A 26,568-nucleotide genomic window follows, 5' to 3' on the forward strand; every position below is an offset into this window, starting at 1 on the left:
CTAACACCTCAACCAGACTATAGCACCCAGTGCCATGGCCAGTCTTTTTTTAAACACATCCAGAGATGGTGATGGTACCACCTCCCTGCAAAGAGCATACAAAAAGGAGGGGAGAGCACGAACGCAGTCCCCCAGTAGCACACATGATGCAGTTGAGTTTCCCACATTTGGGGAAATCACAGGGGTCAGCACACCCAGAGTGCAAGGGATGAGCCTGGCCCTGGGAAAACCACCTGCCAGATCATGGTGTCTCCCATGCCAGGTAAGTATGGGGCTGCCTCACGGCCTCCCCCCAGCAGGGAGGAGGCCCATGGGTTTCTGGGGAAGCTGTTGGATGTCCTGGGGGCAGCTCTCTCTCTGGATACTCCTCCCCTTTCACACAGGAGACTCCCGCAGCTCCTGCTCCCACAGCACCAACAACAACGCTGCCAGCTCGGCCCTACATGACACACACACAGTGTCCCCCTCCAGGAGGGCCTTTCCAAAGGTCCCCGAGGCACACCCAGCACAGGGGGCCTGTCACACTGCCCTGAGCACAGAGCACACACACTGCTCCAGGGAAACCAAGTGCAACTGCTGACAGAGCAATCAAACACCAACGCTGACCTGGGGGACTTGGCACAAATGAAATGAAGGAAGTTCCTCCACCAGCAGTGCTGCTTCCAAAGACATGTTCATCCACACTCTGCATGGCTCCAGCAGCAAAGGCAGCAGCCAAAGGCAGCTTGCATTCCCCACCCTATGCGAGACAGCCCCAAAATCCCTCAAGTGGTGCCAAAGGTGGAAACAGCCAAGCAGGGAACCCATGGAAGGGTGCTCAGGCAGCAGGACACCAACACCACCCCCTGCTTGCCCAGAGAGAAACACTTATTAAAAAATCCAAATAAGAACTCCAGGCCCCACACTGTGTTCAACAAGCTGATGGTCCTTTTGTCCAGAGAAAATCTCACCAGGTCCCCCCAGGCCGGATGTGATCATAGAGGATCCTCACCTCAAAGCAGAGTGGCCAGCTGTGAAAGCCAGCTCCAGCTTGCTGTGTATGCAGGGTTGGGCAGGAGCAAATACAGGCAGGGGGTTTCTCAGACTCTTGTCACTCAGGAGGACCTGTAATGTCCCCAAAAACTGCTTTAGCTGCTGAAGTACCTGCCAGCATGTGCAGCCACACGTGCTGCCTGACCTGGTCATGGCCAGCCCAGAACCACCAAGAGCTCAGTGATGGGACAGGCTCCAACTCCTCAGCTGACCATCCCTGACCCAGACACGGCTGCAGGAGCAGCAGGGCCTCCAGCAGCACCCTGGACAGGCACAGAGTTGGTGCTCTCCCAGCTGGCAGCGACGTGGGGCACCCATTGGGTACCGAGCTGCTCCGTGCCCTGACACTGTGGACGGAGACCTCAGCCCCCCAAAGGCATTTTAATTACTGCATTAAAAGGTGTGAAACGCTTCCTTCCCACACACACTTGGCCATCTTCAGGGGCTGGGAGCCAAACCTCTCCTTGGCAGAACTAAAGCAGGCTCCAAAGCTCCCTGGGAAGTGATGGTCTGGGGCTCTTTGGGGCTCGTGCTCCCCTGGCTCGTCCCCGCTCTGCCCCCTCACACCCACACACATCAACCATGAAAATATCATCACAGATCTCTGCAACACAGCCGAGTTTCAGAGGGACTTGGATAAACTGAGCAGTAAAAACCTGCCAAGAGCAGCTGGGACTGAAGAAAACCCCCCAGAGAAAGCAAAGCTGAAATGGATGAGGATCCCCTGTGCTGACCATGCTCTGAGGAGAGGCTGGGGGCTGCAACCCCTCCCAAGGGCTTCCCACAGCTCTGCAGGGGGAGATGTGCAGCACTGAGGGGGAGAAGGGGCAGAAACCACTAAAATCAAGCAAACCACTCAAATCAGAGCAGAATTATAAAAAAGATCCAATAGATCCATGCTCTGTGTTAGGAAGGGGTCGAACCTGATCTCAGCTGCCCTTTACATGCAGGGAAAACATCAGCTCAGTGCAAGTTACCAGCAGGAGAAGAAAGGGAAAGGTAGGAATTGTTTAAAAAGGCAAAATAAACAGAAACCACAATTGTGCCATGAACCCATCCCTACCAGGTTGCAGGCTTGGCCATCCTGTCCCAAAACTATTCTGGGCGTAGTGAGGAAGGAATGGAAATCCACCAAGTTTCATTTCACTACTCCTTCACTCCAGCACCACCAGATGTGGTGCCAAGATTTGTGCCAGGACTGGGGCAGAGGCAGGGAAGCACATGGCAGTGGCATTTCAGGCAGAAGTTTAAAGTAACTTGGGAAATGGGGTAGAGAGGTACCAAATGTGTTTTCCTAAATATTCATATTGTTTATTTACTTTTTATTATTTAACTTTAAAAAAAAGTATTTAACTTTCAAAAAGGCAATCTTTACATAGTAGCACTTTAAGCCACTAATATCAACTTACTCATTTTTCAGTTGAGCTCCAAAGAATCCCAGTAACAGGGTGAACTCCTCATGGAAATTTAAAAAGCCCAAATTGTATCAATAAACCATCAAACACAATAGCAGTGGAGCAACCACATGTAGCTCTGGGCATCACCATTTTATGAGAGGAAAACCCTAAGATATGAAAGTTGAGTGTGCTTTATTTTGAATTCAAGGAGGCAAAAGGTCCTTTACCTCCACATCCAGTGCTCAGGGCCAGCAGTCCCTGTCCCATGGAACAAGGAGAAGGAAAGGCAGACCAGACTCTGCCAGGCTAAGAAATGTCTTAAATTGTCATAAATTCTCACTGTAACAGAAAACCCAGCTGGTTCATTCACAGCCATTCCCAAGGTACCACAGCAAACAGAGCAGAGTTTGCTCACAGATGACTGTGGTCCCTGGTGAAATTAGGTGCTGCCCTCCATTGTTACTCTGCTGATCAAGAAGTTTCACATAAAGAACAACAGCATCACAGGGAAGCTGCACGTTTGCCTAATTCTGGGATTCTTCCCTTTTTCCTGAGGTGGTGTGCTGACCAAAGGCACGTTCCAGCAGAGCTGCCTCCTGCCCCATTGGGAACAGAGAGCAGCTTTAACCCCATCTCCTGTCACCAACCCTTTGAACCCCCTGGTGAGCTGCACCTTAGGAAACCTCTGCAAATTTTGGAAGAAATGGAGCATAAGAAGGGGAGCTGCCAGCACATCCCTTGTTCCAGTCCCTTGGGACAGGACAGGCCAGACCACAGGACATCAGTGCCCCCTCATGCTGTAGCTCTGGATTACTGCTGGCACTCCAGGACAGGGGTGCTGGGATCCTGCCTGTGGGGTCAGGCTGCCCAACAAGAGCCCCTGCTGGACCCCACAGCTCTGTGTGAGCCAGACTGGCTGGGCACTGAGGGAGCTGCTCAAGAACCAAACCTGTGAGCAAACAATCACTCAAAGCCAACATCCAAAGGGTGCAGCAGGGCTGCAAGGCTCCTGGAGAGGGCAGAAGGCTGGAAAGGGCAAAGGGAGAGAGCCTGAGGGCTTCCATGTGTCTTCTCAGGAGCATTCTAGGACTGCCCTGGAGCTCAGACCTGGCACAAGAGCCCTGCACACACTGCAGGGGGAAGCACTAAGATGGGACACAAATATTTTTATATAGCACATCCTAAAACAGATTTCTCCATTTGGCTTCATCCTAAGAGGAAGGTCCACCTGCTTCTTGGAAAGGAAGGGCTCCCATGGCCACTGCATGGCTCCAGCTGCAAGGCAGAAGCTCCCCAAGTCTTCAGGCATTAAATACAATTATTGAGATAAAAATGCAGGGGAGGCCTGGCAGCAGCTGGAAGGGTGAGTGCACTGCTCAGGGGTGTTTTTGTTCCAGGGCTCAGAGCCACGAGGGGAGCTGGTGTGGGGTCTGGTCCCAGCCCAGTGGAGGAAGGGCATGGCAGGGGGGATGTGGCTCTGCTCCAGGGCTCAAACCCAGCTCCTGCTCCTGTCCGTGGCTCTGGCAACCCTGGGAATGGTTTATTCTTCAACTACTTGTAACCAGGCTGGACACTGGCTCACAGTGCCCAGCTCCCCCAGAGCTGACCTCAGCCAGCAGCGCTGAAGAGCTGATGCCACACAAGCCAGAGCCACTGCTATCAAGCTGTGTGAGAAAGCCCAGCCAGACCCCAGTGTGAGCACACAGGGATGACAGCTCCAGATTTGGTGCTGAGCTGGAATCACACCATGCCTTAAAGCATGAGGGGAGCAGAGCTGAGCCCTGAACGGAGCTGATGCTGCAGCAACGTCCCCACCCAGGTCACAGCAACCCCACTGCAGTTCAACCACGTCCCCGTGAGCTGCTGACCCCACTGCACGGAGAGCTGCTGAAGGAAACTTCTCCCTTCACATCCACACCATTGCTGAACTCTAGTCCTCTGGTTTTAATGCCACAGTCCCCATCCCCTTACACCACAGGAGAGGTGAGCCCCTGAGTGGCTGCAGTGGTCTGATGGTACCGTGTGCTGCCTTCCTCCTCATACCCATCCAGCTCCTCTTTCTGTTTCCTGCTCCCCACTCACTGCTCCCCTCCACAAGCTGAGTTACTCACCAACCTGGCACAAAGCCCTGCTTTTTTTTTATTTTTTTAATGTGCTTTTCCAAGGTTAGGGACATAAATCAACCCCCAGAAGGCTCCAGCTAACACAAGCCTGTGAGATCAGCAGCAGATGACCACAGACAGAAGGCAGAGGACCAGCACTTCGGTCTTTTGGCAACAGCGTGTTCTTGGCCAGGCTCCCTTTCCCATCTCTCAGGCTCTGCTTGCCACCCACTCCTCCCTTCCCCAGGATGACTCTCAGTGTCGTTAACATCCAACAAACGAGGGCTGAGGGAGTTCACACCTCCAGTTATTCAGTAACGCTGCCGGCAAACCCGACACTGTAACGTGCTGCTCTGCCTCCAGACTGCGCTCGGAAAATCCTCCTCATAAAAAGCACAGAGCTATTTTTAAAGGAAATCCTGGATGCCTCTGAACGTGCAGGCAGCAGCAGCCACAGAGGTACGCCAAGCCAAGGAGTCTCTGGGCTGGGTCTGGTAGTCTGACACCACATCTGCAGCGCTCCGGCGGCCGCGGCCAAGCGGGGAGCGAGGCTGCAGCGCCGGCCAAAGCCACGGTGCTGCCCGTGGGTGCCAAGAGACACAAGAGCAGGCCAGGAGCATGGCAGGAGGATCTCGGGGGATGCAGCAGCTGCTGGTGGTGGTCAGCACTCCCTGCCAGGCCCAGCACGGCGCTGGCAGCAGTTACACCCCGCTCACACCACATCCAGCAGCGCACCTGAGTGCAGGTGTGGCTCTTGCGCCTGCTTTCGTCAGAGTTGATGCAACCAGGTCAACCAGTGAAGGCTCACTGAAGTGAGAATTTTACTGAAAATTGCATTACTCAGCCTTTAAAACTCCAAATGATCCTTTCAAGGAAGTGAAGAAAAAAGTGAAGAAAAAGGATTAATTTTTCAAAGTTCAAAGGACAGAATTTATTTTTGGGAATAACGTTTCACTACAAATCCTGCAACTGAGACAAATCAAAACCAGCAACACCACAAACTAAATCTGAAGGACAGGAGTGTTGGAAAATCTCTCTCCAACAAAGCAGAGGAGTGACAGAACAATTCATGGAGGGCACCTTAGGGAACATCTTGGTCTCATCCACCACTGCGCCTACAGGCAGCAGGTCTACACAACCACCTCTCTGCCAGGACCTGAGCTCCAGGGACACATCATCCCAGAGCAAGGGCTCCTGAGTGTCAGGAGTCCCAACAGTGTCCTGCAGCCCATTCCCACCTGCCATGGTCCCAAAGGCTCATTAAGAGACACCATTCAGCCACCCCTTTCCTTCCTCCTTCACTTACATTTGAGCTGATGCCACCCAACCACAGCATGGGGGGACAGAGAAGCTGGGATTTGAGAGCAGCTCCAGCACCAGCACAGCTCAGTGCAGTAACATCTCACCTGCAAAACCTTCCCTCCACCAGGATTTCCTGCTTTTATCTCCTCTTTCTCTGGGCTGGTGGCTTCAGGACTCCATAAACCTTTTTCTTTTCCAGTACAAGATGAAACTTCTTTTGCTGCCAATTAAATCTGCTGATGGACAAAAGCTTCTCCTCAAGATCTACACAACTTTTCCGCAAATATCTCCCACACATTGGTTTTGGATTTAAATTAAACTTTTCTCCCCTTGAATCAAATTACCATTTTCCTCTGATCATAATTTGGTTGGATGAGATACAAAGTTGGAGGTTATCAGATTTGAGGGAAGAGGAAAGCAGAGCACAACAACAGACAGAGTGTGCTCGTCTTGCTTTATCTATTTCCCATTCAGCCCCACAGACGCCCTGCTCTCATTAGCACTTAATGCAGGTGAAAATAAAGAGGTTTAATATTAAAACAGCATGGGCACATGGAAAACATCCACCTGGACCTGTTGGAACTTGCCCAATATCACTCCCAAGCTCTTTCTCTACACAAGGAGCTTTTTCACTTCTATAACTGTAACTCCTTATCTGGGCTAATAACACTTAGTATGAAACCTCTCAAATCCCATTGGAAAAAGAAAAAGTTGAGTATTCAATAATTAAGATATTTCTCCACTCCAAGAGGAAAGTAACAGCTCAAAGACCATCCTGCTGCCATCATGGAACCAGGCTAACCAGGTCTGCTGCTTCCACCTGAGCCCCAAGGTGTGAATCCAGGGGCTGCTGCTCTCCCACCCTACGATCTCGTTTATGCCAAGGAAAGGTCTTGCTGCCTCACTGCCTGCAAAGAAAGGAAGGGCCGTGCAAGAATAACCAGGAGGCCCTCCCTGAGATAAGGACACGGACTGTGGGGCTGTGCAGAGAGTGGCACCAACGCTGGGCACAGCTGGGCACCTCATTCAAGCCGATGGAGTGGGCAGCCCCCAGCTGAGCACACAGGCAGGGCTGTGGGTCTGAAACGCTCTGTGCAACTGGTGTGGTGCTTCAAGGGACAAGTCCTAATCCAGGAACAATGGGTCTGGTTGCATTCCCGGGCAGGCGAATTCCAGCCTGCAGTGAGGATGTGACACCAGGCACGCGGCGCTCGCTGACACAGAACCGGCCCCTGGCGAGGCACTGCCCGTGCAACCACAGCTCCCCGGGAGTAGCCCTGCACAGCCACACGCTGCAGCCGCTGGGTCACTGCTCGTTTCCTCCCAAACTTGCTGAAATCCACACTGTGGTGGCGGCTGGGTGAAGAGTAGGGAGGGATTCAAGCTCCAGAAATGTCTGTGAGCAGACAGCGATGAGGCACGTTGGTGGAACCAAAAGGAAGTGCCCACTGCTGGGAAAACCTCCCTGCTCCAGGCTGTGACAGCTGATCTAGTGTGGGAACACACAGAATCCAACCTTACAAACACAAAAACCAGAATCAAACAAGATCTCCCGGCATTGCTGATCCTCCTCTCTAAACCAGGGTAAGAAGGTGGAGAGAAGCCCATCTGCCCCTGCATCAGCCACCAGAAGAAGCCCCAGTCTTCCCAGCCTATTAAAGTCAACCCATTTTTCTAAAGGAAACATTAACCACAGTGGGATATCAAGATACAAGACTGCTTTTAATTACATATACAAAGGAGTCCCTAACACTCCAGCTCTCCACAAGGGCAGCTTGCTGAGAAAAGCAACTCTGATCAAAGCAGGAAAATCTAAATCGGGTGAGCTTAGTGAGAAACTGCATAAATTGTCCCCAGGTTTTTATGCACAAGACTCATGAACTTCCAGCCAGAATGTGTTTCAGTTGTGGCATTATCTTTCCTTCTGATTTAGTGCCTGCTGAACATAGAGAGGGATTTGTCCCTCTGTGTTCTGCACTCGTGAGGCCACAGCACAAGTCCTGTCTCCTGTTCTGGGTTCCTCACATCAAGAAGAACATTGAGGGGATGGAGTGTGTCCAGGGAAGGGAACAGGGTTGGGGAAGCAGCTGGAGACCCAGAAGAGGCTGAGGGAGCTGAGAAGGGGCTCAGCCTGAAGAAAAGGAGGCTCAGGGGGACCTTGTGGCTCTCAACAACTCCCTGACAGGAGGGGACAGCCGGAGAGGGAGTCAGGCTCTGCTCCCAGGGGACAGGGACAGGAGGAGAGGGAATGGCTCAGGGTGGGCCAGGGGAGGCTCAGGATGGACATCAGGACGAATGTCCTCATGGAAAGGGTGGTCAAGCATAGGAACAGGCTGCCCAAGCAAGTGGTAGAGTCCCCATGCCTGGAAGTGCTCAAGAAATGACTGAACATAGCACTCAACGCTCTGCTCTGGTTGAAAACGTGGTGACTGGTCAAAGATCTTCTTCTGGAAAAGGTATCTTCAACTGAGAGGTCTTCTCCAACCTGACAGTCATGAAGGTCCTCAGAAAACTCTTCAGGCCTGGCTGTGGCACAGGGTCACCCCCACATTCACAGGTAAATGCAGCACAAGGCTTTTCTGCCCTGCAGCCGAAGACCTCAAGGCTCCTGGGGAGCTGCACAAACCTTAGCTTTGTTTAAAACAGCATCCCCACAACGTGAAGGTGCCCAAGGGTTCTGCAGCTCCCTTTGCTCATCAGGGCTCCCAGCACAGGACACAAGCTGGGTCCTGGACACAGGTGTGCCAGGCACCCCCTGTGGGCACAGCCCCAGCCAGAGGCACCCAACAGCTCATTCACAAACACGCTCTTCACAGATCTCCTGCTCCAATCCCTGGCATCTCTTTAGGGGACAAGTTTCCTCTGCTAGCTTCTGTCTGCTCTGAATATATCTAAAGAACTCTTTGAAGTCAAAATATTCTTAGCAATTAGATCTTCTCTACTTCTTTTTGCCTTCCTAATTATCCTTTTAACTGCCTTCTGCTTATTTTAATAGATCTTCCTATCCTCCTCCTTACCAGACTGTTTATACTTTTTAAAAGCCTACTGCTTACTGCTCCTAATACTGTTTACATCTTCACTCAGCCACCTCAGCTCAGTTGCTGCTTTTTTTGCCTGATTTCAGAGTCAACTAGGGGAAATTTCCTCTCTGATCTCTGCAGCAGTTTGTAAATATCTCCCATTTTGTCTACAAGAGGTTTTCTACAATAGGTTCTCTTTTCAACAACAGGTTTCCCCTTGGGAGAGAGAATGGAGTCTCCTCTAGACGACAAGTGCTTCCATAAAAATCCATATTCTTCTATATTGCTCTAAGCACTCTTCTCTCTGCTCTCAGCCCATTGCTTTTGCATTAGGAATATAAAGCAGATTGTTTAATGACTGAGCCCCATGTGTTCCCTAACTACCTCATTCATTATCATTTCCTGCCTCAAAAAGTAAACAAATATCCTTTTGTGCTCAATGTTACAGGAGATTACATACGAATTTCTTTAGTTATATCTCTTCTAGGGGGGAAAAAGCCACCTGGAAATACTTTGACTTCATGGAAGGGCTTGCACCAGGGTGTGGGTGATGGTCTGGAGGGTTTGGAGCATCCTGTAGGGTTTGGAAGTGAGAATAATTTAGGGTCCATTTGGTGGAACCTAGAGAGTAAATTAAAGGGAAGCTGACTCAATATTTCCTCTGTTCCTTACAATCCTTCCCCAACCATCTGCTTTCAGACACTGGGAAAGAGGACACCAAAGCAGAGGCAGAAAGTGGGATCTTTTGTGAAGCACAGAATGGCCATTCTTTACACCATAGCACAGCTCTGCCCTGGCTCACTGCTCTGAACCCTGGAGCCCTTATTCCAGAGACAGAGAACCAGCACCCAGCATGCTGCACCCACAGCTCCCCTTGGCAGTTTGTTCTAACAGCCAATCTGCCCTGCTGCTCAACATTTCCACCTCCTACTTTTAGAAATGTTTTTTGCGTCTTCATTTTGTCATCTCAGTGTTTGGATCCTGCTTCCAGGTATTGTTTCTTGCTATGCACTTTGCTAAAACCAAGGGCTCTGCTACCTGCTTTTTTAATTTTCTGCTTTTTAAACTCATGGAGGACTGGCTCCATAAAGATAAAGATCAACGAGTGAGGTTTTTTTTGGCTGAGAGTTTCCCAAAATACAGTGCACGTCCCCAAATGTTTAACAACAAACACTAAGGAGTATTTTCTTTGACTCCTCAGACTGCTTCACTCCACTCACACGTTCTGTGTCTTCTCCAACTTTTCAACAGGAAATGAGGGAGCTGAAAATGGGGATGATGTAGTAAAGCACAGGCAAGAGAAGAGCTGTTCACACATGGCTCCCTCACTCTGCACAACCATGGCTGGCATCCCCCACTCCCAGACTCAGCGCCGCTGCTCACCCTGCAGCATCTGCCCCTTTCCCACCCCAAAGCCTGGTTTGGCACTTCTGCTCCTCTCTGCTCTCCCCACACCAAAAGCAGATGCAGGCCCCTTCCCTCCAGGTGCCCAATCCCAAGGTCCAAATCAAAATTCACTCGATGGAGACGACTCCGTGACCCAGCTGCTTGTGGGCAGCTGCAGTCCCTCCTTCCTCTCTCCCTCTCTTCCTCATCACCACTGTCAACACCTGTGGTCATGCCAGACCCTGTTTGCAGCCTGCTTCACACCAGCTTTTTGGGGAATGACACAAAATCAGCCATTTGGCCAGTTCAGGACACACTCCCTGCATCCCTTCTGCTGGAGAACAAACCCAGCCTGACATTGCCACCAGCTCCTCCCCTGTGCTCCCTCCCCACCCTGGCCAGGCCAAGGCAGCACAACAGCAGCACCACCAAATCCTCTGCAATATCCTCACTGTGTCCAAATCCTACAGGAGCCCAATATCTCACTATCCAAATCCTAGAGGAGCCCAAGGGCACACCCAGCAGGAGTGCCCAGGGAACATCACCCCAAGGAGCAGCTGGAAAGCCCTGCCCTGCTCAGCCCCTGTGCACATGGGCTGAGAGAGGATCATTCCTCCTCCTTACAAATAGGGAACAGCAATATTTATTAAACATGTCTAGTTTTTCTGCTTTATTATGCATTTTACCTCTCCTCAGCCGTGATAAGTCTACACAAACCATTATTAGAATTTCTTTTGTTCCTAATACAAATACTTTCTTACTGTTCCTTGCACTGTTCCTTGACAGTCACAGATTTTTTTCCCCTTGTGTTTTTAACTTCCTTTATCCATTTTCTGCACTTGATAACTTCCAACTCAAGGATAACTGTCATCTCTTCCTCTTAATATTCCTTTTTTTCCCTTTTATTCTGTTTGAATTCTCACCAGCACAGTGCTGCCCTGCTCACAGGAGCTCAGGCTGCAAGGGAGGGAGGGGAGGCAGGGGAGGGGGGCTCAGGGTCCTGCCCCACACCAGCTGCACCCTACATGGAGACCAATTTTAAGCTCAGACTATGGCTCTCACTTCATGGCAGAGACCACACTTTGCTAAAAATGCCTGCAAATGGCACAGAGGACAGCAGAGCCTCAAAAAGTGAAACTCAGGACCTTTCTGTGAAATCCCACCTGTAACCAGGCTGCAGGGTGGGAGCTGAGGAGGGCCTTGAGCCAAAGGGAGCCCCTCTGAGTAAGCCAGACACCATCAAAACCAAAGTGAAAACAGATGCCAGCATATAAAACCTATTTAAACTAAAGCTGAGAAAATCAAACTAACAGGAACATCCAGTGTGAGTGAAGCATTTTCTATTGATGAGGTCATAAATGTACTGTATCCCTGAAGAGCTTCATAAAATTTCAGGTAGGAGACAAAAGACTCAAGGCATTGCAATCCATATCCAAATTACATGGGAATGATGGAGCTGTGTTGACAGACAAGCAAAATGCAGCCCAATAAATGAAACAAGATTATTATGACAGAAGGTAGCAGAGAACCCTGATGGACTGGGAGCCCATCCCAGAAAAGCAGAGCACAGAGGGATGCTCAAAATGCCAAGGAACACCAGAGAGGCTGTAGGTCTCTGCCAAGGCAGGAAACACAATTTCAGTCAGAGGAGAATTCAGACAATCCCATAGAGACTTGCAAATGTGAAAGGCAGTTTGATGCAGAAATGGTGCTCAAGGTCCCACACACAGGACTTCTGTCCCCACACTGTGTCCCCAGACATGGCACATCAGGGAATCCCTGACTGGCTTGGGTTGGGAGGGACCTTAAAGCCCATCCAGTGCCACCCCTGCCATGGCAGGGACACCTCCCACTGTCCCAGGCTGCTCCCAGCCCTGCCCAGCCTGGCCTTGGGCACTGCCAGGGATCCAGGGGCAGCCCCAGCTGCTCTGGGCACCCTGTGCCAGGGCCTGCCCACCCTCACAGGGAACAATTCCTAATTCCCAATATCCCATCCAGCCCTGCCCTCTGGCAGTGGGAGCCATTCCCTGGGTCCTGTGCCTCCATCCCTTGTAAAGAATCTCTCTCCATGTTTCTTGCAGGCTCCCTGGAAGGCCACAGTGAGGTCACCCCAAAGCCTTCTCTTTTCCAGGCTGAACAATCCCAATTCTCTCAGCTTTTCCTCACAGGAGGAACCATTCTGTGATTCTATAACAGGAAAATTTGTTAAGAGTGTTAATGGAGCAGCTAAAAGGCCTTACAGGTGAGGTGGAAAACTTGGAGATGATTATCACCTACCAAAGGGGGTTTGTTAAACAAAAAATCATAGTTTAACAGCAGAGTGGAAAAGGCCATTAGAAATAAAAAGACGTCCTCAGAAAGAAATTCAAATTAGGAGAATATAAACTCAAGGAAGCTACACTTTAAGCCATAAAAAAGTCAATCCAAAAAAGATTTTGAGAAACAGGTCACTGAAGGAAAAAAAATTAATAATCAATCACACTAGAACCAGAAATCTGCCAGATTCTGATATAAATCAAGTACTGAAGAAAGATAAAACCACAGGATAAAAATTCAACTTCTTTGCACCAGAGCTCATTTGTGACAGGGCTCAGCACTTCCCTTCCTGGACTCTTCCTTCATGAGGAATGAGGGGAGCATCTGCCTCAAACTGCAGGAAAAGCTGCAGACCTGTCTAGCAAAATTAACAGCAAAAAACTAAAAATCTCCAGGGCACAACAGCATCCAGCCAAAAGTCTGAAAGGCATTAAGCTATTAAAATCACTCAGCACCCCCAAAATCACTGCTGTCCACCTGTGACCCAGCTAGCACTGAATGTGACCCCACTGTTTCAAAAGGCTCCAAGGAACTGCAGAACTTCATTTTCATGGCAGAAAAATTACTATAAACAGTAATTAAAAAAAAAAAACAGCCAAAAAACAGAAGAATTAAAAGTCAGTGTTCCCATGGATTAGAAAGGAACACCAGGAGTCACTCTGGTTCCTGCAGCCATAAGTCACTGGGTTCTGAGCCCTGCTGGCAGAGGCAGCTGCAGGTAGAACAGGGCGTGGTGCACCCCAACTTCCAAAGGCTTCCAAAAGAGTTTGCTCTGCAAAGGCTCTTGTGGCAAGTGCACTCACAGCACTTTCACATGCACAGGATGAAGTAAAAAGTCACCTCATTGATTAACTACTGATTAAAGGAGGGAAAATAAAGGGCAGGAATAGTTCATTATCACAGTGGGGTCCCAGAGCCATCTGCTCCGAGCGCCAGGCGGGGTTTGGGAGGGAACAGCGCAGGGAAAGCAGCTCCTGGAGCACACCAAGGTGCCCAAATGAGCCACCAGCACCCACCAAGGTGCCCAAATGAGCCACCAGCAATCACCAGGGCAAGGCAGGAGGCTCAGGGGCACCACAGGGGCACCTCTGCAGCAGCTGAGGGCCTCTGATGGAACCAGCAACTCATCATGGGCCTGGGGACAGAAATGTGCCCGTGCATAAAGCTTCACCCACAGCCCCTGGTGATCCACCTGCACAGAGACTGCAAACCAAAACCAGGGAGCAGACTAGGGCAAGAAGGGTGATCCAGCCAGGCAAACTCCTGTGCCATGGACAGGGTGGCCAGAACAGCCCCAAAGAGCACCTCAGGGAAAAGGGACACCAGGATGGCTCAGCTTTGCTTCCCAAAGCACAAAGCTAAACCCTAAAAATAAATCCCACAAGCTAGCAAAAGCAAATATTTTTCAGTCCCCTATTTGCCTAAATAAATTGCAGATGCTGCAATTATCCAAATGATTGCCTTGGTGGTGGGTAATGCCAGGCTATGGAAAATCCACATCCCAAGGGGCTGCAGCACATCCTGGGACAAGATCCGAGGAGCCTCCAAAGTGGGCACAGCACTGAGGTGAGCAAGAAACACCTGAAGCAGTGGAAAATACAGCTCTGACAGTAAATCATGTGTCCCATAGCTGGAGCTACAAAGGACCTGAGTATGGGACTACTGGTAAGGCTGCAGGCTCACAAGGAAACCCCAAAACCAGCCTGCACCAGCCTTTTCTTCTTCTGATTTTTATGGGGTTGGACACCCCACAACACCTGGTGATGGAGAACTGGGAATCAGAGCTGCTGATGGCCTTTGAAAAGGCATTCCTGTGATGGAGAGGGCACAGAAACACCCAGGGAGGGCAGGAGACACCAAGGAGCTCAACCTGGGAGAGCAGAGAGCTCCTGCAAAGGGACAGAGCTGAGAGCAGAACTCCCTGTGCCTTGAAACAGAGAGATGGGAAACACAGCAGGGCAGCAAAGTCAAAGGAAAATACAGGAGGAGAGACTTGTGGAGGTGTCCAAGGGGGGAAATGGTTATGATCCAACATCTCACCTTGCCCATGCAGAATTATCAACAGATCTTGCACAGAAACTAGGAATGAAGGCAGCAGGTTTGCTGAGCCCTCAGCTCTTCCACCCAGCACTGGGCCACCTCTGACACCCCTAAATAACCTCCAGGAAGAAAGAACAGTTCCAAATTCTGTGAGTTTACAGCCTCAAGCTTGGAAAAATGCAACAAAAATAATTGGACAAAAAGTTGAAAACTTATGATGTCCCAAAAAGAAAGAAAGAAAAAGTTTCTGCAGTTTGCTTCTGAAAAATTTCCTACTGCTTTTTTGGGTTTGTGGGATCATTAAAATAGCTGAGCTGGGAACATCATGACTTGGTTGGTTTGGCTAATAAAGAGTACCTTCTGGGCTGGAACAGTGGGGATGTTTATGGGGGAAAAAAGGCTTTTTGTGAAGAAAATGGAGTCAACTATTGATATGCAAAATAGACCAAATTATTATTTACATAGGAAACTATTCTAACGTGATCAAACTTTAAATATTCAAAAAAAAAAAAAAAACCAACCCAACACTTTGGCAGAAAAGGAACTAAAAGTAGTATTCCTGGTGCCAGAATATTGCTTAATGAGAGGTTGTAATAATGGATTTGTACTTCTTGTGTGAGGGCCCTCCTGCCATAGAGACAGTTCAGGTAGAGGGATGGGGTGTTTTGGAAACAACATTGGCCAAACCCTTGAAAATTCCATAAATCAAGAGGAGACATAATTTTTTTTTTTTTGCTATTTTTGGGTGGGAGGAAGGAAGAGCCTTGAAAAATGTAAATATTCAAATGCAATTTTTTCCTCCAGAATGCTATTTTGCTCATGATATTCTCCTAACAAAACAAACTCCTCCTGTCCTGCAGAGGCAAAGGGACAGGCTGGAGCCCAGGAATTAGGGAATGTTTCACTGACTTCAGTCAGAGCTGCTTGTAAGGAAATTTAACCACAAGCCTAAATCCCCACAGGACTCGTCCCTAAGTGAATTCCAAAGCAGAACAAAAATTAGAGATTGAAGATTAAAAATAAAAAAAAATTTAAAAAAACCCCAAACCACATCTCCTATGAGGAAAAGTCAAGACAGAAATGGAAAATTCCTTGCTGGCAAGGATGCTAATTGCATACCTTGTGCTAGGAGCTGAATATCATAAATTTCTACATATATATTTAATTAGGTTAATTTGCAAACCATAGACATATGTCTGCTTAAAGCAGACAGGAACATTTCATTTTATACATTTTAAATCTCACATAATGAACTCCAATCACAAGCAGTGTTTATGCTGCAGGAGGATGGCAGGAGCTCCCTGTCAAAGGAGGGAAGCACAAACATTTCCCACTCACACAAACAAACAGCCACAACGTGGGACTTATCTCCTCCACCTTATCAGGAACCAAAAGCAAACACAGCAGCACTCTCAGCAAATCTACTTTCTGGCAACTAAACCAAATCAGATTATATAGGAAAAAAAGAAAAAAACAAACAAAAAACAACCCAACAACAACAACAAAACAAACAAAAAAAAAAAAACACCAAAAATTTAAATACATGCAGGATTTCAAGAAAAGGGACCTCATCGAATTTTGAGGTTTTTTTCTAATTGACATTTACAAAGGGCACTGCTCTCCCCTCCATGTGGATCACAGAGAATATCCACAGATGGAAGAAATCCACAGGGATCCCCCAGCCCAGCCCCTGTCCCTGCCCAGCAGCCCCAGCCTGGGCATCCCTGGCAGCGCTGCCCAAAGGCTCCTGGAGCTCTGGCAGCCTCGGGGCTGTGCCCATTCCCTGGGCAGCCTGGGCAGTGCCAGCACCCTCTGGGGTGCTGTTCTCCAATAAATGTTCAGGGGACTCTGCCACATCCCCTGGCATCTGCCAGCAGCCCCAGGAGCAGCACAGCAGCAGGGCTCCCAGGCCCCTCGGGATGCAGTGTGGCTCTCTGGGTACATTTACATTTTTTATTTCTCACCCAGTGCCCTCCCCAGCTCCAGGCACAGCGGTTCCCCTGCCAGCCTGAGTCTCTGGCACGTCCTAACAAACCCCATGGAGCAGAAATGCCAATTCCAACTGCTGTTATCACCAACCAGCCAAATTTAAAGGCCTCTAAAATAAAGGCACGTAAGAAAGTAAAAGTATGCCTCCCTTGGAGTTAATGTGCAGTAATCCCAGTAGTACTAACCATAAACAGAGAGATGCCATGAAGCCAAGTCAAAACACACCCCAGGGCAACCTTCCTGGTGGTCATTCATTAATTCCTTCCCTGGTGAAGTCCAACTCCAGCCCTGCCAGTCCCACCAGCAACCCCAAGGCCACCAAAGGCCAGGTCCCAGCTTGTCCCCTGGTGTCACTGCCACTGCCATTGCCCCTCAGCATCTTCAACAGCATCCCCTGACTGCAAAGAGAAATCCCAGTGATTCCCAAGGGGATTTTCAGATCCCCCTGCCACCAGCCTGATCCAAATCCAGCCATCCCTCCCTACAGAGGTTTCCAAAATGCATGCCCAAATTCAAAAAGGTGTTTTATTCCCAGCCAATAATTATCCTGCCTTCTTACAACTCTCTTCCCACCCTCAAAATCACAAATATCTCACAAATGCCAGTGAAAGCTCAGGATTTGCAGCCCACAGAGTAAGGCACATCAGACCTCAAGTGACAGATTTACACCCAGAAAAGCAGGAGCTATTCTTGGGTTTCGAGCCAGAGCCCTACTGGGGCTGCCTGCATGCTGTTCTCTGGATGCTCCCAGCTCAGCCTCCAAGCTCCAGCCACCAGCCTGCAGACTTAACTCAAGAAATTGTACAAATCTGCTGGAAACGGGTTTCATTCATTCATTCTCTCCTCGTGTAACCAAGTAAATAGAATAGTAGTAAAAAAAAAATCTCACCAAAACACAGACAACTTGATTTCAAGGGTGCACCCCAAAGGCTCTGCAGCACCCCTGCCCTGCCCTGCTCCCAGCCCACGTCGCTCCAGGTTTTCCTCCAGGTTCCCCTCCTGGCTCTCCCACACCAGCAGAGCTGCTGGCTTTGGATGCAGTTCTGAAAACTGAGGTTTAATATTTCTAAAAATAGGTCTAAAGCAATTAAATACTTGCACTAAAATTGTTCTCAACATACTGGAAGCAGTAAATGACGGCCCTTCAACGCAAGCACACCCAACTCCTGAAAACTGACTTCTGCTGCTATTTTCAGGCAGGAAAGGATACCTACACCCACACAGAGCAAAAAATGAACTTCCATAAGATTACTGCTGCCTGTGTGTATCTAGTAAAATGAAATCACAACAAATATTAAATCCTGAAGAGCCTGGAGACACAGTGGTGCCATCGGGACACCAGCACTGGCACATGAGCACGTTTGGCCATCCAGCCTGGCTCAGCTCACTGCCACTGGGAAGGTCTGACATACCTGGCTGCTCTCACTTCTGTCAGTTGCTGAGATATCAAACCTTGTGTGATAACAACCCTGATTTCTAAACCAGGGCAGAAAACACCATGGAGCTCCTGTGTTCCTGGCCCAGGCACAGCATGGACCCAACATCCCTCAGAGCATCCCAGACCCACCCAAGAACCTCACTGCATCCAGGAGTGTCCCAGGCACATCCACATGCACCAACACAGCATTTTGATCCCTCAAATACCTATGGCAGCTCCTCCAGGCTCCAGCAGCTCCTCTCTGCTCCACACTCTGACATTCATGTTTCCCTTTGTCAGCCCCTTATCAGTGCAGGCAAATTCTCCAGTCTCTACTTCTCCACTTCCAGCCTTATTTTCCACATTTCACCAGCCAAACATAGACATGAAACAAGCAGGAGTGCTGGGAATCACAAGCAAGGAAAGCCTTGCCTATATAATTAAATCTTTGCAGTACAGTACAGCAGAGAAACCTTTCTAAGCACACACTGGAGTGCCTTGGAAATATAGGTGAGGGAAATAAAGGGAGGGACTCCCAAAGAAAGCTGTTCTAGCAGAGGAACTGGTGTGGTGACACTGCTCCCACCACCAAAAAGCACAAGGCTTGGCCACCCTTGGCCCTTCCCACGGGGACAGCCCCATGCCAGGCTGACCCAGGGCTCTGCAGTCTCACCCCAGAAGAGCCACATGGCCTCCAGCTTCTCCAGAGGCAGCACAGCCCCACCAACCACAAGTGCCACCACCTGCCAGCGTGGGACTCTGCCCTGGCCTGGGCCAAGAGCCACCCACAGCCAGGGAGGCACAGGCAGGGGTTCCAGCTGGTCTGACCCCATCAAGGGCAGGCAGAAGATGCCCTGTGCCCCCCACCCTGCCCCTGCCCCCAGGCTGGCCCAGGCAGCATCCCAGCTGGAGCAAGAGCTCCCAGCGTGCTGGCACAAGCCCTCACAGCCCGGTCAGTGAACCAGAGCTAACTGCCACTCAAGTGCCAAAAATCTGGAAAGCACACAGCACAAGAACTTTTCTCCATGGGTACAGAGAGGGTTTAATTAAGGGGATGGATTCTAATCTACCTGTGTCACTGCCATGCTGCTCGTGCCCTCCATGCTGCCTCCTTGCCCAAATGCACCGCTCAGAATACAAAGTTTCTCTGCACTTTCAATGAGCACAGGGGGGAATTTTCTTGGTTTAATCTCTTTTTTCTGCCACTGATTGCTTTGGGAGAATCCAACAAGTGAAACCCAAGTAGCTCAGCCACCATGCAGCTTGCCCTGCACCTCTCTGTGCATTTACACTCTCAGCAGTGCTGGAGTGCAAACCCCACATTTCAGGAGATGACCTGTGTCCATCATTTGGGCTCTGACACGCATGTTCCAGCATGAGCAAAGCAATTTCAGTGTGGAAAGAAACTCACTGCTGAGCCCAGCCCAAAGGATGACCAACAGTGACACTGAGAACCCTGCCCCACCAGCAGCAGGGGACAGAAAAGGTCCAGGGATGAGTGGATCCAATGGACTCAAGGTCTGACCATCAAAGCTCAACCAAGGGACCACTGTGACTGTACCTTGGAACACCAAGGAGTGAGTGCAAAGCAGCTTTGATGTCTTCAGCACATCCTGGGAAGAGACCTCCTCTGCAGAGAGAGCATCAGCTCAGCCTTTCCCCTCTTCCAGAGGAGACACAAGTGTGCAGCAATGCCTCCCACATGCCAGGGTCACCTGAACAGCCACAGCCACATCCCAGCTTCCCCAGGGCCAGCAGGGATAGCAGGCACCAAGCCCTGCTCCATCCAGAGCCCTCCACACAGCTGCAGCCACGGGGTTTGGGGAGAAACAGCTGTTGCTGAAACCACCACCAACTCAACCTTCTGCTTATTATTTTTGATTATTAAATTCTGCATCCTCTTGGTTATGTTCCCATGCTAAAAGCTCTACACATGTGGTGTATATTATATGTTACATATTGTGTACTACACAGACTCGTGTTTTTCCACTCCCTCTCTGTTACAACTTTACCCCACTGTCACCAGAGCTAACCAAAGCCACCAGGAGCTGCTCCTACACAGGGCACCTTCCCCACACAGCAGGAGCCCCTGCCTTCTCCAGGCCCTTTTCCTGGTGCCATGGTTTCAAAATTCAGCTCTCACGTGATGAGGCAGAGCCACTGTGACAAGCTGCACCAGAGCCCAGTGCCCCTGATGAAAGGCACATTGCAAATGGTTATTTTTCATATACTATCCATGGTAAACAGCAGCATTCATTTCTATTCCCTTGCTCCAGACAAATCAATGATTGTTAATGCAAAGTCAACACGTCCAGATGTAGTTTGCATACTAGTTAACCACTAAATTGGCATCACATAGTACAAAATAATCAAGAGACATTCAAGGAACCAAACAAAAGAAAAAAGGAGGCAGATGACTAGCAATTAATCCATAAAAGACCTTTAAAAATTAGAAACTTCTTCCCCAGAAAACACGGTATGGCCAAATGGAATCCGTAAATGTGAAATTCCAAATATGCACAATGCTGGATGCACAGAAATGTGGAAATTGCAAGAAATAAATATCTCCTGGGGCCATTTCCCCACATCCCTTACCAAGAACACGCACAGCCTCCAGCAGCACTGGCAGCCCCTGTCCAGGCACCTCTTCCCCTCACCCCACTTGGTACATGATGTACAAATATTGCCTGATCTGGCAAACCTCTGACAAAACTCACATTTTGGGGTGGCTCCCCACATCTGCAGGACCACCCTTGTCTGTTTTACAGCTCCCAGCACACAAATAACCACCTGCAGGGAGCCAAGCACGGACTGGAGCAAGCACAGAGCCCAGGGTAGCACCCACAGGGAATGGGGGATGCAACAAACCCTTGGGATGTGCCACATTTCTGCACACCCTTATCCCACAGCACCCTGGACAGGCTGGCACACTCCCCTGTGCCACTCCCCAAATCTGAGCCAGGCTCAACCTGAGGATGCTCAAGTAGAGGCCAACAGGGGCTCCATGGGCAGCGCCAGGGACCCAACACTGCCACGCACCCAGAGCCAGCGTGGCCCTGCAGGACCTGTCCATGGGGGCTGTGCCAGGGGGACCTGCCCATGGGGACTGTGCCATGGGCACCACATCCAGGAGCAGCATCCAGGACCTCGTACCACGTCCTGCCACGCCATGGTGGGAAGGTCGAAATCCTTGAACAGGCACAGCATCCAAAGAATTATTGACCCACAGAATATCCTGAGCTGGAGGGACCCACCAGGATCCCCCAGCCCAGCCCCTGTCCCTGCCCAGACCCCCCAGCAGCCCCAGCCTGGGCATCCCTGGCAGCGCTGCCCAAAGGCTCCTGGAGCTCTGGCAGCCTCGGGGCCGTGCCCATTCCCTGGGCAGCCTGGGCAGTGCCAGCACCCTCTGGGGGAAGAACCTTGCCCTGAGCTCCAGCCTGAGCTGCCCTGGCACAGCGGGCACAAATCCTGACTCTGTATCAGCATGACTCTTAGAGCAGGTTTCAACCCTCTCCCCTGCAAAATAAAATTAAAATTAAATTAATCTAATTTTTAGAACACTAATTCCACTCTAATTTCACTCCTGCACTTGCATAATTGCAAACTTGACTGTGCATCACCGGGGCCACGTGACTGCACCCATGAACTGAACTATTCCCAGCGTTGCATTATGGCAGTGATATATATTTAAATTATCCTGGAGTCATGCAATAACCTCCCAAGGTTTTATATGGCATTTGTATAAATATTATCTACTACTTTAATAATATTATGTCTGTTTTCATTCTGGAATGAAAATATGTCACTGAAAATGAGGTCCTGGAAATTTTTCTTTTTTAAAAAATACATTTCAGTTATGTCACAAGAAATCTGTTGGTATCACTCAACTGAGCTCCCTCCCTCCCCTTCCCCTTCCAGGCTGCCAACAGCAATTTTGAAAAGGATAAAATATTGATCAACTTTCCAGAAGAAAAAAAAAAAAAGGAAAAAAAATCCCCCTGAAGGCAGACTGCAATGAAAAATTATGAAATCTTTTCCAGGCAGGAGCAGGTTTGTGCTGGAAGGACAGGCAGAAAGGTGAGATTCAGACCCATTACATGCCAGCAGCAGGAGCTGGTGCTGGAAAGCTGCAGCTCCCCAGGGAGTTAAAGATGGGAAGGGTTGCAGCTCCCAGAGCATCCCCGTGCAGGAGGACACGGCCTCGCCCCCAGCGCTGCGGGGCACACACAGCACCCCCAGCACAGCAGGGAACACCTCCAGCCCAGGCCTCCCCTGTTCAACCCCTCTGCTTCACGAGAAACTCAAAAGGCATCATGGCCACACTTGGCACTGGCACCCCAGAACGGAGGCTTGGTCATTAATTCTAATTAAAATGCAGCACCCATCAGTGCATGCCCCCCAAATCCCAAATCCCAAATCCACGGGGATGCTCCCCACATCGCCGGGAGTGTGGCAGGGCAAAGGAAAAGCAGCATCAAAAGGTCTGATTCACACGAGAAAAAAATGTATGAAATCTTAAAATTAAAAAAAAAAAAATTACAGCTGGAGACTTTCTTGGGGTACAATGATATTGTAGTAAAAGTTCTGGGGTGCAGCTCAAGGAAGGGAATTCTTGGAGGGTAAGAATATGGAAAAGCCACCAGGCTACAGCTTCCTGGATGAAACCATGAATAAAATATTCTCCAGGATTGTTTAATCCAATTTGGAGCATTGTGTGTAATTTTTACCCAGATGTGCCACCCGGCTCTAAGTGCACCACCGCCGGGCTGGCACCGGCCTCCCGCTCCATTGCATTTCCATTATTTGCTAAAAAAGGGATTCAGGAAGAGGGTGGGTCCCCTTCGGGGGGGCTGGGAGCAAATAAATGCAAAAATAAAAATATGGAGTTGACATTTCGGAGTATTTCTTCCTCCACCCAAGAGTTATCCTGCTTTGCAAATTTTTTCCATTTCCCCCCCCTTTGAAAAACTCAAAACATGAAACAAATAAAGGGGAGAAAAGTGAAAACAGCCCCTGAACCCTGAATTCACCATCCATTCCTTTTGATTTCCATCAAATATCAAATTACAGGGAACAGAAAATCAAAACCAAACAAAAAATCAAAATTAAAAAAAAAAACTTTTCAGGGGTTTGAGATTCAAAATTAAAAATTCATTCTGGTTTGAAATTTAATTTTATTTTGTGCAGCACCCAGATTTCAGCCTTTGCTAGTGGGTGCCTGGCAGCTCCAGAAATTCACTTTGGAGTTTAAATTTTAAAAATGCTTTTTTTCAAAAAGAAAAAAAAAAAAAATCCAAACTGCTGCAGCTGTGGAGCCAGCCATCTTGCTATTTTGTCCCCATTTTAGAGAGGATACTGTGTCAAGGTTGGTAAAACTCAATGTTGACCTAATCTTTCCTTTCCTCTCCCTCCCCCACTTTTGGGTGGAAAGGCCATGTAGCTCTCCTAGATTGCTTTTTTCTTGAAACAATGCATGTTTCAGTGCTCTTTTGTTATTTATTTTTAAAAAGATCAATACCAAGACCCCAGTATTCAAGGGCAACCCTACAATAATAAACCAGTGTGTGCACAGTCCAGAACTCACAGGCACTCTGTAACAGCAAAATAATAGGGATAGGACAGCATTTAAAACAAACAAACAAACAAAACAATTAAGAAAAAAACCACCAAAAATAATAATGAAAAAAAAAATTTCAATTCAAACTCCAGCAAGGCTTTAACAGTCAAGGGGAAAAAGGATTTTGAAATTGTGAAAAATAACATGGCTGAGCCCTTTAAAGGCACTTCAATTTGAAAAAAAATGAAAATCACAAAATCTGCAATTATTTTTTCACAATATTGTTAATTATGCATATTCATAATATCATGGCGGACCTTATAATAAACCTGTGTAAATATTAGATTTATGTGAGCCATAGGACATGGAGTTATTACAGTGTGTTTAAAAAAAGAAGGGGAAAAAAAACCTAAAAACCTAAAAACCATAGTATGGAAATTTTCTTCTCTACAAAAGAAGTAGGAAATTAAATGCTGGAAACTGTTTTAATTATGCCAGGAGAAATCATCCAAAAAGCCAAGAAATTCTAAAATAAAACTGACATTCGACTCTTAATTTTGCTTGTCCTCGTGTTTTCTTGGACTGCGTTTAGAACCTCATTGTTTAACAGCAGTTTTGCATGAAATCCAAAATCACAAAAAAAAAAAAAAAAAAAAAATTTGGGTGTGTCCACAGCAAATTTTCTGGGTTCTTCATTTTCCTGCAAAACTCCTCATTTCAAACAAAATAACTTTAAGCACTGCAGCAAAAACGAGGAAAAAAAATGAACCCTGAGTTTTGGCAGAGCTTGCTGCACAAGTTCAAAATTACAATGAAGCCCAATTCCTAATTGCTCCGGAACAGCAATTCTCCCACTTTCCCAAACTAATCCCTCCCTGCAGCTCACCCGGGGGGGCCCACCAAAAACTTGACTCACTTTCCTTTCCCAGCACTCTGCTGCTCCCAGGCTCCGTTTTTCTCCAGAAAATGGGGGTGGAGGGAGAAAAACCTGAATTCATTCAAATTCCTGTTTAATTTTCATTTCCATAAGCTGGGCTTTGGCTCCAAAGGGACAAACACGAAATTTGCGGGGCGCTGCGGAAGCTGCCGGAGGAACCCCAACATTGGGAGATCCAGCCCTAACTTTCTGGGAAAAAATTTAGAAATAGCAGAATATTTCCTTTTTTTTTTTTCAATTTTAATTTTTTTTTTTTTATTTACGAAATAGTCTCCTCTAGGTGGCGTCGTTTTAATGGAAAAAAAAATGGGGGGGAAAAAAAACCAAAACGTTCCGGAGGAAAAATTAAGAGAAGGAGGAAAAAAATTTAAAAAAAATTAAAAAAAAATAAAAAAAAAGAAAGAAGGAAAAGAAAAAGAAAAAAGGCCGGGAAGGGGCGCGGGGCGCGGAGCGCGGCGGGGCCGGGCCGGGCCGGGCCGGGGTGCGGGGCCGGGCCGGGCCGAGGGGCGGCTCGTCCCCGACATGGCTGCTGAGCTCCGCTTTGTTTTCCGCCCGGTCCGAGCGGCCGCGGGCTCCGGCACCGCGGGGTCCGAGGAGCCGCTGCCGGCGCTGCCCCCGCGCACTGCGCCAAAGCGCCGCCGGGGCTCCGCGACGGGGCGGCTGCGGCTGCCGCCCTCCCTCCTTCCCTTCCCTTCCCTTCCGTTCCCTTCCTCCCCGCTCCCTCCGCCTCCCCCCGGGGACACGCCGCCCGGCCGCCGCGTACCTGCGCTGCTGCCGCCGCCGCCGCCGGAGCGGAGCCGTCCGGCTGGTTCATGGGGCTGGGGCGGGAGCAGGCGAGCCCCGCGCCGCCGCGGCCTGCGATCCGCCCGCCGCGCACAAAGCCGCCGCCGCCGCCGCCGCTGCCTCCTTTCCGCCCTCCCAGGAGCGGCGAGTGGGGGCGATGCCCCCGCTGCGCGGGTGGGCGGCTCGCCGGGCTGCTGCAGCCCCCCTTCCCCCCGGGGCATGGGCCGGGGCGGCCGCCGCGGGCACGGGCGCTGCCGCTAGCGGCGCGGCGCGCAGGGCTGGGCGGGCGCCTCCCGCTGCCGAGCCCGCGCCGCCGCCATCACGAGCCGCTCTGGGGGCAGCTCCAGCCGCAGCGCGCTCGCAGCCGGCGGCGCCGGGAGAAAGGGGCTGAGTCTGGCCCGGCGCGGGAGCCCCGCCGCCCGCCCGGCCGGCCCCGCGCTGCCCTCCGCCCCCGCGCCGGGCACCGCGCAGCCCGGCCCGGCCCGGCCCGGCCGCCGCCCGGCGGGCGCGGGGCCGCTCGGCGCCGTGGGGCCGCTCCGCGCTGCGGCGCCCCCCGGGAGGTGTCCCGCGGTGGGTGGGTGTGCGGGCTGCGGACCCCGGCCGGCCCGGGCCCCGCGGACCCCGGCCCAGCGCGGGGAGAGCCCCGGGGGCCCCCGGGCCGGGCAGGGGGCGAGAGCCCGGCAAGTGGGAGCTGCGGGCACAGACCGGGTCCCGCACGGCTTCCCCAGGCCTCGTACCCCTCGTACACCTCACTGAGCACGTGGGGAAGGGTCTAGGGACGAAACGGCATCCGAGGGGGAGACAGATGACCCGCCAGAAGGGATACGAGGGAACCGCTGGAGCTGTGTCAGGGAGGGTCAGGCTGGAGCTCAGGGCAAGGTTCTTCCCCCAGAGGGTGCTGGCACTGCCCAGGCTCCCCAGGGAATGGGCACGGCCCCGAGGCTGCCAGAGCTCCAGGAGCCTTTGGCCAGCGCTGCCAGGGATGCCCAGGCTGGGGTTGCTGGGGGGTCTGGGCAGGGACAGGGGCTGGACTCGATGATCCTCGCTGGTTTCTTCCATCTCAAAAAAGTCTCAGATTTCATGATTGTCCAAATGGTTTCGGCAGCATCACCCCTGCCTCCTGTCCCCCAACTCTTTCCTTCCCCCACAGCACACCCAGGGCTGAAATCACCCCCTGCCCTTTTAGCCTTGTGGCTCCCAGCTCTTGGTCCTCTCATGTTTGAGAGTTGTATTGCCACAACACAAAACACGGGAAAGCCTTTCTCTACCCTCACACAAAACTCATCCCGA

The 26,568-nt window shown here is 50.2% G+C and overlaps 1 protein-coding gene and 1 non-coding gene across 2 annotated transcripts in view; both read right to left on the bottom strand.

Annotated features, from left to right (window-relative positions):
• Window positions 1–25,393, bottom strand: part of ZNF618 (zinc finger protein 618) — a 148,677-nt gene extending 123,284 nt beyond the window's left edge. Inside the window, exon 1 of the mRNA XM_036393894.2 lies at window positions 25,259–25,393. Coding sequence (XP_036249787.1) covers window positions 25,259–25,309 — 51 coding nt within the window. The 5' untranslated portion in view covers window positions 25,310–25,393. The remainder of the gene's footprint in view (window positions 1–25,258) is intronic.
• LOC118693590 (U1 spliceosomal RNA) lies at window positions 107–270 on the bottom strand. Its single transcript, XR_004981273.1, has one exon. It is a non-coding gene; the product is annotated as a U1 spliceosomal RNA (small nuclear RNA).
• Window positions 25,394–26,568: the final 1,175 nt, after the last annotated feature.

The sequence above is a fragment of the Molothrus ater genome, chromosome 20 (assembly GCF_012460135.2).
Source record: "Molothrus ater isolate BHLD 08-10-18 breed brown headed cowbird chromosome 20, BPBGC_Mater_1.1, whole genome shotgun sequence".
In the NCBI taxonomy this organism is placed as follows: Eukaryota; Metazoa; Chordata; class Aves; order Passeriformes; family Icteridae; genus Molothrus; species Molothrus ater.